This window comes from Podarcis cretensis (assembly GCF_951804945.1).
Source record: "Podarcis cretensis genome assembly, chromosome: 5".
NCBI classification, from domain to species: Eukaryota; Metazoa; Chordata; class Lepidosauria; order Squamata; family Lacertidae; genus Podarcis; species Podarcis cretensis.
The window spans coordinates 32,171,519-32,188,915 of record NC_137174.1 but is presented as its reverse complement, the minus strand read 5'-3'; the positions used below and the strand labels follow the sequence as shown (position 1 = coordinate 32,188,915).

Sequence of the window (17,397 nt, the reverse complement as noted above, 5' to 3'; positions counted from 1 at the left end):
GCTACTCCACAGTTGCAACAGAGAAGTCCTTGGATGCACAGATACAGTGCAGTCTCTTACCTGCAATCTCATTCTCTTCTAGGTTGATTGTTTCAAGAGCTGGCAAAGAGGTCAGCTGTTCTGGAAAGTGACTAAATTTGTTCCTAGACAGGTTGATGACTCTCAGGTGCAGCAGGGTTCGGACCTCTTCTGGCAGGCGGTGGATACAATTCCCTTCCAGATTAAGTTCTGCAATTGGACAGGGTGAGAAACCATGAAACCCGGCCAATTCAGAAAGACATTTGGCCAAACCATCCTTTATTTCAGGCAGTGAGTGGCCCTGCTGTTAAAGACAAGTAATAAAAAACAAAACAGAGATTGATGGAGAGAAGTTGTCAATGCTTGCTGGGCTCTTGCTAACAAAACAGGCATGACAACAGAAGCCAGCTTCTGTGATCTAACTCATACGTGGAAAGCTTATTTCTCACACATTTGTGAGAATGTGCAAGTGGAGAAGACATTTCTGTCTATCTAAAACTCTCAAGTAAAGGTTGAAGCTGGGTTTCTTTTGTGGTGGGGTGGGGGTGGGGAGGATGCAGCTGTTCTGCAGAATTCTAGATGCCTCTTTTTGCAGACAGACACAGATGGAACAGCTGTGGCCTCCCAGATGTTTTTGGACTCCAACTCCCATCAGCCCTTGCGAGCATGGCCAACAGTGAAGGATGCTGAGAGTTGCTGCCCAACAACATCCTGAGGGCCACAGGTTCCCTGTCTCTGATTTAAGATATTTTTAATAGACTTCCATTCATTGGAATAAGTTACGGGATGGTTTATAAAAACTAAAACTATAGCTAGGGGATTGAAATGCAGAACATTAATAGCAAGCAGAAAAAGAAAGACAAGACACTGATACTTAAAATGACTGAGAGGACAAAGAAAAAGTTTTACCCTGGTACCTAAAAAGTCAACAAGATGGTATAGGGAGAGTCTTCTCACAGAGGGTATTCCACAATGCTACAAACAAACAAACAAGCAAGCAAGCAAACAAACAAACAAACAACCCCTCTGTATCTAGGTGTCTGAGCCTCACCATGGATGGGGCTACGGGGGGCCTCAGGAATTATCTTAGAGCTGAAGCAGAATGGCATGCAAAAAGGCAGTTCATGAGATTCCCTATCCATTCAAGGCTTTAAAACAAGTAAGTGCCAGAATTTCGAAATGAGCTCATAAGCAAACAGGTATCCAGTGAAACTATTTCCTCGTCATCGTCATCATCATCATCATCATCATCATCATCACTAATCGGATTTCTTGCCTGCCTTTCACCATAAGGTCCCAGGACAGGTTACAACAATATATATAACAGGCTTGTAATTTATTTAAACTGATTTTATTCAGATGAATATGGTGGGTCCTAAAACACACACACCTCAGTTGTTGAAAGCTGGTCCAGTCAAAATCTGGCAGTTTTATTTTGCACAAAATGAGTCTTCATGAGGTCTTCAAAAGGCAGACTGGCAGACTGGTTTAACACCTGAACAAAGCACTGCATAAACAATGGGATGAGACTACAAAGCATGCTAATAACCACTCATCTCAGAACAGATCTCCAGAGCAAGAGATCTCAGTGTATGTCTGGTTTATGTTGTAAGAGATCAGTATTTATTTCTCCATATGGAACTCCATTTCCCCCCTTCACTTTAGGTTATTGTGGGGGGGGTGGCATAGAAGAAAGAGACATGCTAAAATTTGGGTTTTAATTAATCTAAGGTTCACTTGGGTCCAATATGTAGTTGGAAAGTTTCAGGATTTTGGTCTATTTCCAAGACTCCTAATTTCTTGGCAAAACCTTGACTTTTTAGATAGATAACTTGAGCCTTCATTCAATATTCTCTCTAATGAGAAATCTACAGAAATCTCTACAGGCCAATTTGAAGAGATACGGTGCTTTTGATACAATGCAAAAAGCATTCATTATTAAGCATGGCTTTGAAGACAGTTCACCAGGCAGTACCATGCCTGCCCACAGTGTGGGCCTGCTGAAATTTTTTTTCTGTGAACAATTAACTAAAAAGAAACAGGACGAAAGCAGAGAAGGGGCCCCTTTCTATCCTACAGTTAGAAAGCGGTAGACTGTGAAGCAACATATCATGGAGAACCAACTTCTTAACATTTTAATAATATGAAGAAATCCACATTGTCCCATTTTAGGGCAAGAGGCAAACTTTACACTCAAAAACAGAAACAAAGCAAGTGTTCCTTGCTGTGTGATGTTGTGCCATATATTTAAAAGGTATTTTCATCATGCTTTTCTTAGCATTAAAGCAGTTTACGTAGCAGAACTAAAAACAAATACAGTGGTACCTTGGGTTAAGTACTTAATTCGTTCTGGAGGTCCGTTCTTAACCTGAAACTGTTCTTAACCTGAAGCACTACTCTAGCTAATGGGGCCTCCCGCTGCTGCCGTGCCACCGCAGCACGATTTCTGTTCTCATCCTGAAGCAAAGTTCTTAACCCGAGGTACTATTTCTGGGTTAGAAGAGTCTGTAACCTGAAGCGTCTGTAACCTGAAGGGTCTGTAACCCGAGGCACCACTGTAAAATGCACAAACTGAACCCAACAAATTGGGCAGGCACTGTATTATCACAACTCCTTGTAAGTAACTTGCTCCAGAGACGGCCCTATCAGCCTCTGCCAAGCTCCTTGTCTGAAGAATGGAATTCTTAACAGGGCCAACCTCCTGTCCCGAAGACAGGTGCTATTTCTCCTATCTAAGACATCCTTCAATGTGTCAACTTTGATCACAACTTCTTTAAAGTCAAACAACAGCATAACAGCTCTGCTGAATCAGAGCAAAGGCCTATCTAGTCTACCATCCCCAATCAGGTGCCTAAGGAGAAGCCCAAAAGGAGGACACGAGGACAACAAGCTTCTGCAGATGTCCTCCAGCAAATGGTATCCAATAGAGTATTGCCTCTCAACCCTAGAGCAGTTGGTTGCAAACTTGGGTCTCCAGCTGTTGCTGGACTACAACTAGCAGGACCAGTGGTCAGGGATGACGGGAGTTGTAGTCCAACAACAGCTGGGGACCCAAGTCTGAGAAACTCTGCCCTAGAGGTTATGTCAGGCATAGGCAAAGTCGGCCCTCCAGATGTTTTTGGGACTACAATTCCCATGATCCCTAGCTAACAGGACCCAGTGGTCAGGGATGATGGGAATTGTAGTCCCAAAACATCTGGAGGGCCATGTTTGCCTGTGCCTGGGTTCTGTAGCCACGGGGACAGTCTTAGTCTCTAGGAATCTCTCTAATTCCCTTTCACGCTGTCGGCTACCGTGACCACAATTTAGGGCAGCCAATTCCACTGTTCAGCTACATGCTGTGTGAAACAATTCTGTCTATCCTGGATTGCTAACTACTCCAGTTCATTGGATGACCCTGGGTTCTAGGATTAGGGAGAAAAACACTTTCTACTTTTTCACACCATGGAAATTTATCCCCCCCCCCTTATTAGCTTTTTTAAAGCCCCAAATGTTGTAACCTTTCTTCATTACAGAGCTGCTGCAGCTTTTGATCATTTTGATTGGGCTTTTCCAGTTCCACAATAGCCTTTTTGAGATGTTGTGAACACCTAATTACAATTCATTTCCCAGCCTATTCTCTGCCATCTTCTTATGTGAGCAGCAAGTGGAAAGAGGAAGCCGCTGCCAAACAAAAAAGGAAGGAGCAGGAGCAGCAATTTGATTGTCTCTCCAGCAGGGAAAACACTACCCCCTCAATGTTGCCTGTGGTGCAGATGGACGCCTTGCTGGGAACACAAGGTGAGGTGTCTGCTTTTGAGAGCTCTCCAGCTGCTGTAATGTGCATGACACTCAATAAATGACAAGGGTAGGCAGTCAGGTAATAAGCCTTTGCATTCTGGTGGGCGCTTGGAAAGGTTTCATCACATCAAAGAGTAAGATTGCTAATACTGTACAACGAATTAGTATAAGCAATGGAAAAACAAAACCCCCACAAATCATACATCAAGGTGAATGATGCTTTTTACAAGAGCAACCAGATCATGGGTAGGCAAACTAAGGCCCAATCACCTTCTCAATCCGGCCCGCAGATGGTCCGGGAATCGGCGTGTTTTTACATGAGTAGAATATGTGCTTTTATTTAAAATGCATCTCTGGGTTATTTGTGGGGCATAGGAATTCATTCACCTCCCCCAAAATACAGTCTGCCCCCCCCCAAGGTCTGAGGGACAGTGGACCCCTGCTGAAAAAGTTTGCTGACCCCTGAACCAGATCAATTTTGTTTGCACGACAGAAAGTGTTACCAGTTGGGCTGGACACAAAAAGTTCATTGTAGTTTATTATTTCTGGCTATGGCACTTATCTTGCCCCTGGCATCCCCTTAGCCCATCCTACACCAAGAGGCTGCTATGACTGTGTCCGAATAGTTAGCAGAACTCTTAGGTTCAGCTGGCAGGGCCAGACAGCAAAAGTTTTCCTTTGTGCAGAGGGAGTTAAAAATGCATGAACAGGAGTGGGGAAAGCAAAAGTGCATACAGTACACATTATTCAAATTACAGGGGAAATGTCAGCGGTTTTTCACCTGCAAACGAAAAAAAATTAAAATCATTTCATACATATTTTATACATGTCCCATATTTGAGCCTACCTTGCTTGGTTCTGAATTATTTCACTCCCCACCTGTTAACCTGTCTGCCAGGGATCTTGTCGGAGATAATATGAAAAATAATTATTGCCTTTTGGGGTGCATTTCCATAATGAATTGCACCACCTGCTATTCGGCAAGCAGAAGGCTGAAAGAACAGTCTCTCTCCAAGGAAGTAGTTCTAATTCCATGCTTTATAACTTAATGTTTGTTTTTTTAAAAAAATGATGCCTTTCTTAAATGAAGAAGAAGAAGAGGAAGAAGAGTTTGGATTTGATATCCCGCCTTTCACTCCCCTTCAGGAGTCTCAAAGCGGCTCACATTCTCCTTTCCCTTCCTCCCCCACAACAAACACTCTGTGAGGTGAGTGGGGCTGAGAGACTTCAAAGAAGTGTGACTAGCCCAAGGTCACCCAGCAGCTGCATGTGGAGGAGCGGAGACGCGAACCCGGTTCCCCAGATTACGAGACTACCGCTCTTAACCACTACACCACTGGCTGTCAAATGAAGCATTATTATTATTATTATTATTATTATTATTATTATTATTATTATTATCAATGTAAGGAGTGAAATCTTGTAAGGGAGGACTGTTTTCATCTTTGGCGATCATTCGTAGCCAAGTAAGATTGTCTTCCACAAACACGGTGTTAACAGTGAGTCCGTAGGTGACTGTGGAGGCCAATTCAGGATCCACACGTCCTTCCACAGTGGGGACATAGGTTTCCCAGCGGAAGTTGATCACAGTGAGGGTTTGCCAAACATGCCTTCCTCTTAGCACATTTCTCCCTTTTGTCCTGAGTTCAAGTGTCTTCAAAGCCTATGACACCTTTGGTAAAGACTGTTCTCCAATTGGAGCGCTCACAGGCCAGTGTTTTCCAGTTGTCAGTGTTTATACTACATTTTTAAAGATTTGCCTTGAGAGAGTCTTTAAACCTCTTTTATTGACCACCAGCATTACGCTTTCCATTTTTAAGTTCAGAATAGAGTAGTTGCTTTGGAAGACGATCATCAGGCATTCAAACAACATGAGCAGTCCAGTGAAGTTGATGTTGAAGAATCATTGCTTTGACACTGGTGATCTTTGCTTCTTCCAGTACACTGGCATTAGTTTGCCTGTCTTCCCAAGTGATGTGTAAAATTTTTTGGAGACACTGTTGATGGAATCTTTCGAGGAGTTGATGGTGTTTATAAGTGGTCCATGTTTCACAAGCATACAGTAAGGTTGGTAGTACAGTAGCTTTGTAAACATGCATTTTGGTTTGCCTGTGGATGTCCCGGTCCTCAAACACTCTGCACTTCTATCAGGAGAAAGCTGCACTTGCAGAGCTCAGGCAATGCTGGATTTCGGCATCAATGTCGGCCCTTGTGGAAAGATAACTGCCCAGATAGGAAAAGTGGTTGACATTTTCCAGCGTTACACAGTTCAGTTGGATTTGTGGCGCTGCAGAGGGGTTGTTTCGTACTTGCTGGTGCAGCACTTTGGTTTTTTGGGTGTTTAGCGATAGGCCAAGCTTTTCGTAAGCTTCTGTGAAGATATTTAGGATGGTTTGGAGGTCATCCGCTGAGTGTGCACACACTACATTGGTTTTAAAACTATGAACTCGTGAAATAAGTTTCAGCACTGAAAGCACCTATAGCATTACAATTTGCCAATATATTTCCTTTTGTCTGCACCAAAATTTTAGGACTTTTGAGAGATGGCTGCACTGTTATTGTCAACAGTGTGCAAGGGAAAAAGGAAACTGGGTGAGACCAAGGGTCAAGCCTGCAAGCAAAATGTGAGTGCTTCAAAATCCGTATACTTCATATCCAAATGACCCCAAAGTGGTGCACTATCCAATATGTGAAGCCATAAACCACTTAGGCCTATCTGCACTGTACAGTTAGAGCAGGATCATACCACATTAAACAGCCATGGCTTCCTTCAAAGAATGCTGGAACCCAGTGGAGGCTGCTCTATTCAGGGAAGTGGGGCATTGCCCCTGAACCAGCCTTTTACAGGCATCCAGGCAGAGGGCCTTCCCAGTAGTGGCACCCACCCTGTGGAAAGAATAACTATGCAACTACTAGAAGACATCTGAAGGTAGCCCTGTATAGGGAAATTTTTAATGTTTGATGTTTTATTAGGCTTTTATATTTGTTAGAAGCAGCCCAGATGGATGGGGTACAAAGATGATGATGATGATGATGATGATGATGATGACGACGACGACTTGATTTCTTACTTTCCCCAGTGGATTAAATACTAGCTAATCAGGAGAGCATGCATACTGAGGAACAGTTCTGTGTATCTTAAAAAAATAAAAAATGCCCTAACATAATATTTGACTGTCAGCATGATATTTGAACAGAAGCATGCTGAGTTTCTATCACCTCCAGGGAACCAATTGCCATATGGTGATAAATGCCACTGAAGACAACACTGACTGTATTGGGAATTGAGGATGCAGAGCCCCAAGTTTGGAGAAGTTCAGTAGTTTGTACAGGCTGGCCTTTTTGCTGTTTGCCAATTCGCTACATACTCTTACATTCAATTCCACTTTCAAGGTATTGGGCTAGAACAAAAAGCAGACAGTAAAAAGCCTAGAGTCTCTGAGATGATCAAAATTCATAAGCAGAAGTACACTCTTGGGCTTTGAAAAGGTAAGAAATTAATGAAGTTCTGCACAGTTTGACAGAGGATCAGCTTCCACATTCCTTTGCAATTTTCTTTTATGTAAGAAAGTTTTGCACAGACTGGATGCCTTTGATATCAAGGCCAATATATTTGTTGCCAAAGATAAAGGCTAAACGAGATATCACCAGCAAATCCACCAATTTGCTAATGAATTTATCTCCCCGTGCTGGAACAATTTTACTGTGACAAGGAAGTGGATCAAAGATTAAGTCTTTGTTGATCTGAATGAAGAAGAATGCTATTTACTGAAACTGTGTTCCATAATCTATGTGGGTACCTTTCATGTTCTGGCACAGAGCATGAAAATTTAACTACACCAGAGATTATAACACTATCTTGTCTCTCATGATGATGAATGCTTGCAGTAGAATTACATCAGCATGATCCTGGATATAGAATTTGATGTTGCAAAGTGGTTCTAGAATCAAATGAAGCTCCTCTTCCCAGGGCAATCTGATTTCTAAGGAACATCTACAGCACCCTTCCCCAACCTGGTGTCCTCCACACATTTTGGACCACATCTCCCAAGAGTGCCAGCCAGCATGGCCAACGGACAGGGATGATGCAAGTTGCAATGCAAGACATCTGGAGGGAACCAGGTTGAGGAAGGCTGATCTAGAGTTCAATCAGAGAGACAGACATGTTAAAATAAAAGCCCAGCACACAACATATCTAGGTTCTGGTTTTTCCTTCTGTATAAATAATAGATTATTTTTTTAATCCATTGTCCTTAATCAGCAGAGAGATTATGAACACATCATGTTCCAGCACGTGTCTGTGGTTTTAAATGTATTTCTTTATAAATATATCACCATTCATCTCCTGCCTCTTCTGCCCAAGCCAAGTGCTCCGAGTGGCTTGCAGAAATGGAACTACTCCTACACAGCAATTCAACAGAAAATTAAGTGGTACCCACTTCAGCTGAGCTGCCACTGGGAGCAAAATTCTAGATCTCTCTCCATTACCTCACAGCACAAGCCAAATAATTCCCTTGCATGTGCTTGTGGTGGGAGAATCCAGAGCAAAACGAGTCCTGTACAAACTCAGAGGACTGTATGCATTGTTAACCTTGATGGATTGAAAATATTCTACTGGAAAATGTTATCAGATGGAATACACCAAACAAAAACAAAAAAAGCAACCTCAAGAAGGCCGCTGATAGCTCTGGTGCTCACGAAGCGGCTAGGGAGATAACCTTGTGCCTAGTAGACTGTTAAACTTCAGACTACTAAAAGGGGACTCACTCACATGATGGAGTAGCCCCTTCTTCCACCACTACGCCACCAACAATGTGCACGTAAATAATAAGATATAAAGGAGATGGGTTCTAAGATAGCCTTCTCCTCAACATGTTATATTTCCATTTTGTAAGGATGTTCTTTTGTTTTTAATTGGAGAATTTATCTTCATGTGAACTCCCCATCTTTAATTGGAAGTGGCATAATCAAGACGCAGGTTGACCTCACCGTTCGTTGATTTTGAGAACTGGGAAATGCAGTTACCATCTGCATTTTATGTGGCATGCTTTGAACCTTCTCTTCTTCAGAGGAAAAACATCCCAGAGCAGATGAGAACAGAAGAAGATCTTGCTGGATCAGGCCAAAGGCCCATTTAGTCCAGCATCCTTTTCCCACAGCGGCCAACCCAATGGCTATGGGGTGCTCACAACCAGAACTTCAACACCACAGCTCTCGCCACCTACAATTCCCAACAAGTGGTATTCAGAGGTGATGATTTGACAAATGATTTGATAAATCTCTCAAGGAGTGCCACCAAAATCCTTCGGGCTTCACAGCTGCTTCTGTTTCTTTCATCGCTTGTACTGGAGACACCAATATTGCCCTCTTGTGGACTGCACTCAAAGGCATTGCTTTTAAGGATGCTTCACACAGAGCCAGCATACAGGGCATTGGGGTGGGGACTGTGCTGTGGGCTATTTAACAGTTGTGCAAAGTACACTTTGCAGCATGCACCAATTTAAAAGCTGCAGAGCACAAGACAGAATAGTTTCACAAATGATAGCATACACCAATCACCTCCATGCGTTCCTGTGTAGGAAAAGTGTCTGAAGCAGCCCCAAGACATCTGTTTAACTGTGCGAAACTCCAAAGAGCTGTACTGATTGTCATCAGACTCCCATAGTTTTCAAGATACAATCTACCCTAGTGACAAGATGGATCTCTACCTTAAACTCCCCTTTCTTTCATAAAGCACATTTTCACTTCTTTTAATATGTTATCGTCCAACCCAATCCTGCATTAATGTGCATTAAAACCCACTGATGGGAAAGCACCCAGGCATAAATAACAAAGCAGCCATGGATTGACCCATCCATTCTTTGTCCAGCATGGTCTTGGTAATTAACTTAAGCAGGAGTGAATGGTATCCATAGAAATGATGTGCTCTCTCAAGCAGAGCAAGTAGCACAGCAAGCAACAACACGCAACAAGTGTCTCGCAAAAACAGCGACTAGGAACATCCATCTCACACATCATGTCATCGGATCCCATTACACTGAAATTGTTTGGAAACGGTTATTAAGGTTGATGTTTCTCCACAACAAATAGAATCCACATATATACGGGATTTATCACCATCGCAAATCGAGTCTAGTTTTTTCCCTCTTCTCCAATATCTGATGTACCTTGGAGCGGCTTCCCACACGGCTCGCATTTGTTGAAAAGGCAATACAGAAGCAACATTTAATTTCACCGTGAAGTAAACTTAGCTAAAGTCAAGTGACAAACTCGGAGTGGGAACACAAGCAACCTTTTCAGCAGGAGGAGGAATTGGGAGCCTTACTAGGCATGGGAAGACCACAGACTGTGTGCCACCACTGCTATCTCACCACCAGAAAACCATTAAGCAAAAATGGCTGCATCACACCTGAAATGTAGGGTAGGGTAGGGTAGTTTGGGTAGGGTAGGTAATGCTAGGGTAGATTGTAGACAGAATCAGAAAACTCCAGAAAGTCTGAAGCCATGGGGATGGGGAATGAACATAGGGAAGAACATAGAGTACATTACTGTATTTTTCGCTCTATAGGATGCACCCGACCATAGGACACACCTTGTTTTAGAGGGGGAGAACAAGAAAAAAAAAAAATCTCCCTTTCTGCACAGCGCCCCTTCAGCAAAGCGGCAGGAGAAATGGAGCCCCTTCCATTTCTCCTCCCGCTTCGCTGAAGGGGTGCTGCGCAGAGAGGGAAAGCTGCGCAGCGCCTCTCCAGCGAAGCCAGGAGAGCAAGAGGGATCGGTGCGCACCAATCCCTCTTGCTCTCCAGGCTTCAGCAAAAGCAACCTGAAGCCTCCGGAGCACGGTGGGAGCGCTCCCACTGCGCTTCAGAGGCATCGTGTTACTATTGCTGAAGCCATGGAGCCTGCATTCGCTCCACAAGACGCACACACATTTCCCCTTAATTTTTGGAGGGGAAAAAGTGTGTCTTATAGAGCGAATAATATGGTACTTAACAGCATAGTTTTATACAGAGAAAGAAAAAGAAGAGTATTGCTTATAAAATAAAATAAAATTTAAAAATACAGGTTTCCAATAAAATGGTCGTGAGAATGGCTGAATGAATCAGCCGTCCGGGTGTTTGTAAGATCCTGATAGCAAAAGGTAAATCTTGAAAGTTGACAAACTAAATCCAGCTCTGGGTCTGTTGGGGAAACCTCATTTGGGAAGGAACACTACCTTGTTTGGTTTAGAAGCACGGAAAGGGTAACGAAAGAAGTGGAGGAAATTCTGAGCAAAAAACCGAAGACAGCATTAGCTTTACAGATCCTCGTTTCAAATCCCCAGTTTATGCAGAGTTCTACCCTGGATAGCTTTTAAATTATGGAAGAAACTATCTGATATTAAAGTAGTGCTTGTGTATTAACATCTTGCATTGGCCTCCAGGTAATTTGTTTCAGGTACTTGCAGTTAATTACAGGGGCCCAGCAGGGAAACTGTCTGACTTCCCCTTAATCACAGAAGTTGAAAGTAAGCATCCAACCTCTTTCCTCATTGACTCCTTGCCTTAACAGCTGAATATAACTGGGTTGTTTTTCGCTTTGCTTTTGTACTTTACAAACTTTGCTTTGGACAGCAAACCTCAGGGCCAAGCTAAACATTACATGGGAGGTGTGTGCGCTTTGGTCTCTCAGCAGCTTTTTCCTAAATTCACAACAGTTGCGGGGGACTGCTAATTTTGCCCTTTCTCCCCATATACTTTTCCTGGTCTAAAGCACAAAGTCTGCTACCAGTCCTGCCTGTCTTTTCCCCAAAGGACTAACAGCAGACTCAAAATAAAGATTGCCTCAAGAGTACACAGGAGAAGCCTGTGGTCATGCTTCTCAACTCAGAAGCTTTTCGATCTTTTCTTTATAAGCTGCCTTTACATTTCTACAACAGCGTACCTTCAGCCTCCTCAAGTCTTTTAATGCCGTCAGCATAATACGAATCCGTTCTAAATTGTGATGGTGAGAAGTGAAGGTTTAGCTTAGACTGTTTGCCACTCAGCTGTGAGGAAAGATGCAACAGGCAAGGTGACACCAACTTCCTTACAGAACTTGGCATTTCACAGCTGCCTGAAGATCCCATGCAGGAACATTTGCTACAAACCTTGCAAAACGAAACTGGCTGAGGCCTAATCCCTTTGGAATTATAAGGAACACCTCTCAGCCAAGCCTCTGGCAGTTTGCAAACAGCCCAAGGAGAACAGCCCAAGATCAGCACATGTCTCCATGCCAGGGTTACAGGACCAAGGCCTCTCTGACCACGTGATGACAGTCTGTGGTCAGGACAACAAAAGGTCTGGAAGGAGTAGCCTTGAGCAACCGATCTCCTGAGATCTAGGGAAGAGTATGAGAGCCCGGTCAGAAGGCAGCATCTTTCGATAGGATGAAGGCAAGACTTCTGCGCTCACCAGGAGAAACATGTGATGTATGACACAACTCCACTCCCTCCTCTTCCTCTAAATTAGTAAACTGGTTACTGAGCATTGGGCAGACCAACATACCGTATTTTTCGCCCTATAGGACGCACTTTTCCCCCTCCAAAAATGAAGGGGAAATGTGTGTGCGTCCTATGGGGCGAATGCAGGCTTTCGCTGAAGCCTGGAGAGCGAGAGGGGCTCCCACGGCTTGTGGAGAGCTGCCTGCATCCCGAAGCCTGGGTGCACTGAGCAGTCGCGCCCAGGCTTCGGGGAGCTCTGCGCAAGCCGCGGGAGCCCTCCCACGGCTTGCGGAGAGCAGCCTGTTCTGGGGGCTGGGGAAGCTCCGGCTTCCCCCGACCCAGCCCCGCGCATAGGGGGGAAATAAACTTTTTTTCTTTATTTCCCCCCAAAAAACTAGGTGCGTCCTATGGGGCGAAAAATACAGTATATACCTTGTAGAATGAGCGAGTGTGTGCACACTCTTTGATTACCTGAACCAGGGGGTGCAAGCAGGGGGGGCACATGCACCCCCAGAGACCTTCCTAGGCATTCATAGGTTCCTCCCCCCTGCAAATTAGAAGCATAGCTGTCAACTTTCAGATTTGAAAATAAGGGATCAGCAGCCTCGAAAATAAGGGATCAGCAGCCTCACCTATCCCGGGGACAGTCTACAGGATATCTAACAATCCGGGATAGCAGCAGGAAGCAGTGGGAAACGGCGCTGGAATAAGGGAATTTCCCACAAAAAAAAAGGGAAGGTTGACAGCTATGATTAGAATTGGAAGAAGACTTATGTCATAGCCCATAAGGTAGGTTGCGGCGTGTGCTTGATTGCATTGTTTGTGTGCTGCCCACAATAGTTTCTCCAGCCTGGGCCACAAAGAGTTGGTAACTCCGGCAAACATGGTGTTCCTACACAAAAGAAATAGTGTGTGTGAGAGAGAGGTGTAAGGGGAGGGGGAAGTCTTCAGTAGCCTCACCAGGTCTTTGACGTTGGGCTTTATGAGCAACAGATATTTGATCACAGATCTCCTGCATCATATATACATGTATGATGAAATAGTGCAGCTGTCAGAAAATGTTTCAAAGATAGGGAACAGGACTGAAGTCTCCGTTCACAGATGTTGAGAGGAGACTTCAGTTCTGCGGGGTGCTGCTTCAAAGTGAACTGTAGGGTTGTTTGAAAGTGCTTTTGCAAACAGCCCCACTTTGCTCACTGAAACTTTTTAATGTATCTTTAATCTTTGTTGGAAGCTGCCCAGAGTGGCTGGGGAAACCCAGCCAGATGGGCAGTGTACAAATAAATTATTATTATTAATTATTATTATTATTACCTGTGTTAACAGGCGCTTTAAAGAGCAGTGCAGGGCTGTCAAATGTGCAGCCTCTGTCAAATGTGGCCCACAAGGGGTTGGGAGATAAAGACCTGGCTCACACTAGTAATTTTGCGGTATTCTTTTGGGCTTCAATTCAGACAATGGTTTCCTGTTCCACACTACAGGGTCAAAGGTAAGCTGGTTGTGCTATCACCAATAACTGCTGTCACAAGGGGTCACTCTGCTTATCTTAAACTTTACAAAGAATGGTTACAGGCCGTGATTTTTGCAGTCTAATGATTTGGTCCCACTGTTTATAACTTCCCATCTTCCGTGCCAAGGGCACTTTATGCAACAGATGAAGTAAGTTCCTGTTCTAAATCTGCTGAGTCTTTACCATGATGATTTTGATGAAGATATTCACCTGCCCTCCAACCCAAGGCCCCAGGGCGGGTTACAACAATTAGAACACAATATGGAAAGCAGTTTAAAGTAACTTACATTCACAGAAATAAGGCAAGTGCCTCAATGTGCCTCATGACCCTTGGGTGGTTGTGCTGCAACAGATCAACATATGCACCCCCCTGGAAGCCGTCAACTTTTGAGAGTTTATGCCAGGGATGGGCAGACTTCAGGCTTCCCAGATCTACCTTGTGTTTTTTTACTGGAAACCCAAGAACCACCAACCAGAACCAAATACAAATGAGATAGAGTCAGAATTTAATAACAGGGTGTTTCTGAGCACATTCTGAACCCAGAAATTTGTTTTCAGAACTAGAACTGAATGGAGTGAGCTCATAGCCCTTGCACCCAGAAGTCCATTCCTGGTTAGGCCCACCCACCCACTCACTGCATTTCAGCAGCCTAGGTGGGGGAAGTAGTTCTGCTGCTGCTGTTAACTGGGTGTCAGAATTCCTTGCTGAGCTGCTGCAAACCAGCCAGAGACCCATCAGCAGATCCTGCTCTACCTTTTACCCACCCCTGGGATTAGGCCATTCCGATGATACGGAAAGGGCCTCCAAATAATCATCCCCTAACACTATCCTGTTCCGCCTTCTGCCTCATCTATGAATTAGAGCATGCTGCTAACATCTTTCACTTCTCCCAAACTGATACACAAAAGAGCACTCTGTGCATAAATAATGGTAGCTACTGTGGAAACACAAAATGATAGGCCAGTTTAAGTTAGCCTGTTTACAGATTAACATTCATTAGTCTTCTCCATTAATTAAATTACCAATGCTTTCATAAACAGACTGGAACAGTTATCTGCCCTTCCCAGCCCCTGAAAATACACCCCTTTCCATCGAATGAATGGGTAGTGGTTATTTGCCTATCAATCTCTCTCAGCAGGTTCCCTACCGTACACGACCAACAGGCATAGTAAGTCTCCGCAGAAAGAGGCAAAAAGAACACAGTGCCAATAAGTATCATGTTGTTTGGAAACCCTGCCTGGCTCCCTCAAGCATAAGAAGTCTAGTTTCCAATAAAATGATGCATTCTGTTCTGACTCCAAAGCTATTGAAATGATTGTCTCTGCCGGAGCGTTTGTAATTCCTAAAATATTTTGTTTAAAAGCATGCTGCTTTCTGAAAAGGCTTAAAAGCCCAAAATGCTTTAGGCAGAAGTTCTACAAGAACTGGTGGCAAGCTCAGGACAATTGAGAGTCCAACTTGCTATCTTGCCAGGTTTATGCATTTTAAACTGCGAGTTCCAACTTCCATGTCTCCTTGAGCAGTCTGCCCCAGCAGCCATTACACCTAGCTGCATCAGAAGAGGGAGAAGAGAATGTTAGAATCCTGCAGGTGGGTGGGGGAAGCAGATTGGAAGGTGAAAATATGAGTGGATGAAGAAAGAAGCAAGCATCTCTAAGGCCCCTGCACTCACCATTGGCACTCACCATTGAATCTTCATGAGGTTGCTTTTCATTGAAATCTTTCCCTGCATGTGTTGCAGATCACACTCTTAGGCCATTACACTACTCCAATCTTCAACTGGCAACATCCAACGGCGATTGGCTGCTAGCACAATGGGAACTCACTTGCACAACAGGGTTTCTGGTTTTCCTACTTGCCCCGCTGCCCTATGCACCCCAAATCTTCTCCAGAGGGCCCCCTAACCCTCAAAGCAGATTTGAGGGGCTCAAATGGAAGGGGAGAAGCCTTCTGGTGTGAGCAGAGACCTCCTTGGGCTAAGCTCGCTCTAGACCTCACCCAATATTTGTAGAATAGCATCATCAAGCATTACTTTCAACAACTCTAAGACAACTCCACAGACTGCAGTGTGGGTACCATTTAGGTAACAAGTGATGAACGTCACCACTTAGGTTACACCAGGTAGAGGGACATTAGCATTTCCCACAGCTAATTTTCACCCAACCTTACAAAGCTTTTGCTACAACTGCTAAAATATATTACCTCCCCACTGATTTCAAGCCTCTAGCTATCATTAACTCAGCTATTCAATCACCCTGTGTCTGCTAGGGTCCATTTATCAACATGTGTGGGTTGTTTGCTTTTTCATGTCCCTATTAAATTACATCAAGGACTTCAAGTTTCATTACTTTCGCCATCTAGGTGCGTCATTTTTCACTAATGCTTATTTTATTTATACACGGCCGTTGGATTACAGCCCGCTGAATGGGAATAAGATTTCTCTATTAATGCTTCAGTGTTCCGTATACCCTTCAAACTCTCTTTCAACGCCTGTCAGCAACTTGATCAGATCGCAAAATTCATTTTGTTCCTAGGAACCGCAACTTTGGAGAGGAAATTAATTTTACCAGGCGATCGTTTATCCACGTTACAGCATATGATATCAGTTCCGCTGTGTGCTCCCTATTAATCCTTTACCTTTTCTACCTTTCCAAGTCAGGAGCAGACAGAAGTTTGAGAAATCAATATTCTCCCTACCCGCCCCCAAGTAAGAAATGTATGAAGTTGCCTTGTGCATCATCACTCCATCTAATTCACTATTGTCTACTCTTGATGGGCAACAGCTTTCTGGGAATTCAGGGAAGGGTTTCTCCCAGCCATACTTGATAAGCTGGTGACCGAACCAGGGATCTTTTGCAGGCAAAGGATGTGCTCTACAGCTGAGCCAGAGTCCCTCCCAAGGCATTGCTTCCCTGAGCTCAGTTCTGTGATGCTATAAAGAACTGGTAATGTATATCAATATAAAGCACACTTAACTCTGCCTTCCTGCCCCTAAAGCTAACTTCTGCTTTCACTTAGACAAAAGGCATGGAATTATTTCATTGTTGTTGTTTGTGGGTATATACTAATCACGCTCCAAAACTGAAGTGAAATATGGGTAAGGCAGAAAGCAGTGTGCCTGTGAGGTCGACCATTTTTAGGCATGCCCAACTGATGTGCGATGGTGGACGAGCGGGTCCTTTTGGACTCAGAAGAGGGCAGAACGGCTCAGGACCACAATACCTCAAGGACTGTCTCTTTCCATATGAACCTGCCCGGATCCTGAGATCATCTTCTGAGGCCCTTCTTCGTGTTTCTCCTCTTGAGAGGTCGGGAGGGTGGCCACATGAGAACCGGCCTTCTCTGCAGTGGCCCCCTGTCTGTGGAATGCTCTCCCCAGGGAAGTTTGTCTGGTGCTTTCATTATACACCTTTAGACGCCAGGCAAAAACGTTCCTTTTTAACCAGGCCTTTGGTGAATTTGATTGACTTCCTATGCCCTTTTAAAATGTGGGGTTTGGGGAGGGGGTGTTATTGGGTTGTTGTTTTTATTTTGATTATATATATATTGTTGTTTTATATTCTGATTTTGTTCCATGAACCGTCCTGAGACCTCCGGGTATAGGGCAATATATAAATTCAATAAATA

At 44.0% G+C, this 17,397-nt stretch overlaps 1 protein-coding gene across 3 annotated transcripts in view; it reads right to left on the bottom strand.

Moving 5' to 3' along the window:
- LRRC20 (leucine rich repeat containing 20) overlaps positions 1-17,397 on the bottom strand; it is an 81,358-nt gene that overhangs the window by 48,193 nt on the left and 15,768 nt on the right. For all 3 annotated transcript variants that reach the window (XM_079976504.1, XM_079976506.1, XM_079976505.1), the window contains exon 4: positions 61-228. In XM_079976504.1, the coding sequence (XP_079832630.1) occupies positions 61-228 (168 nt within the window). The remainder of the gene's footprint in view (positions 1-60; positions 229-17,397) is intronic.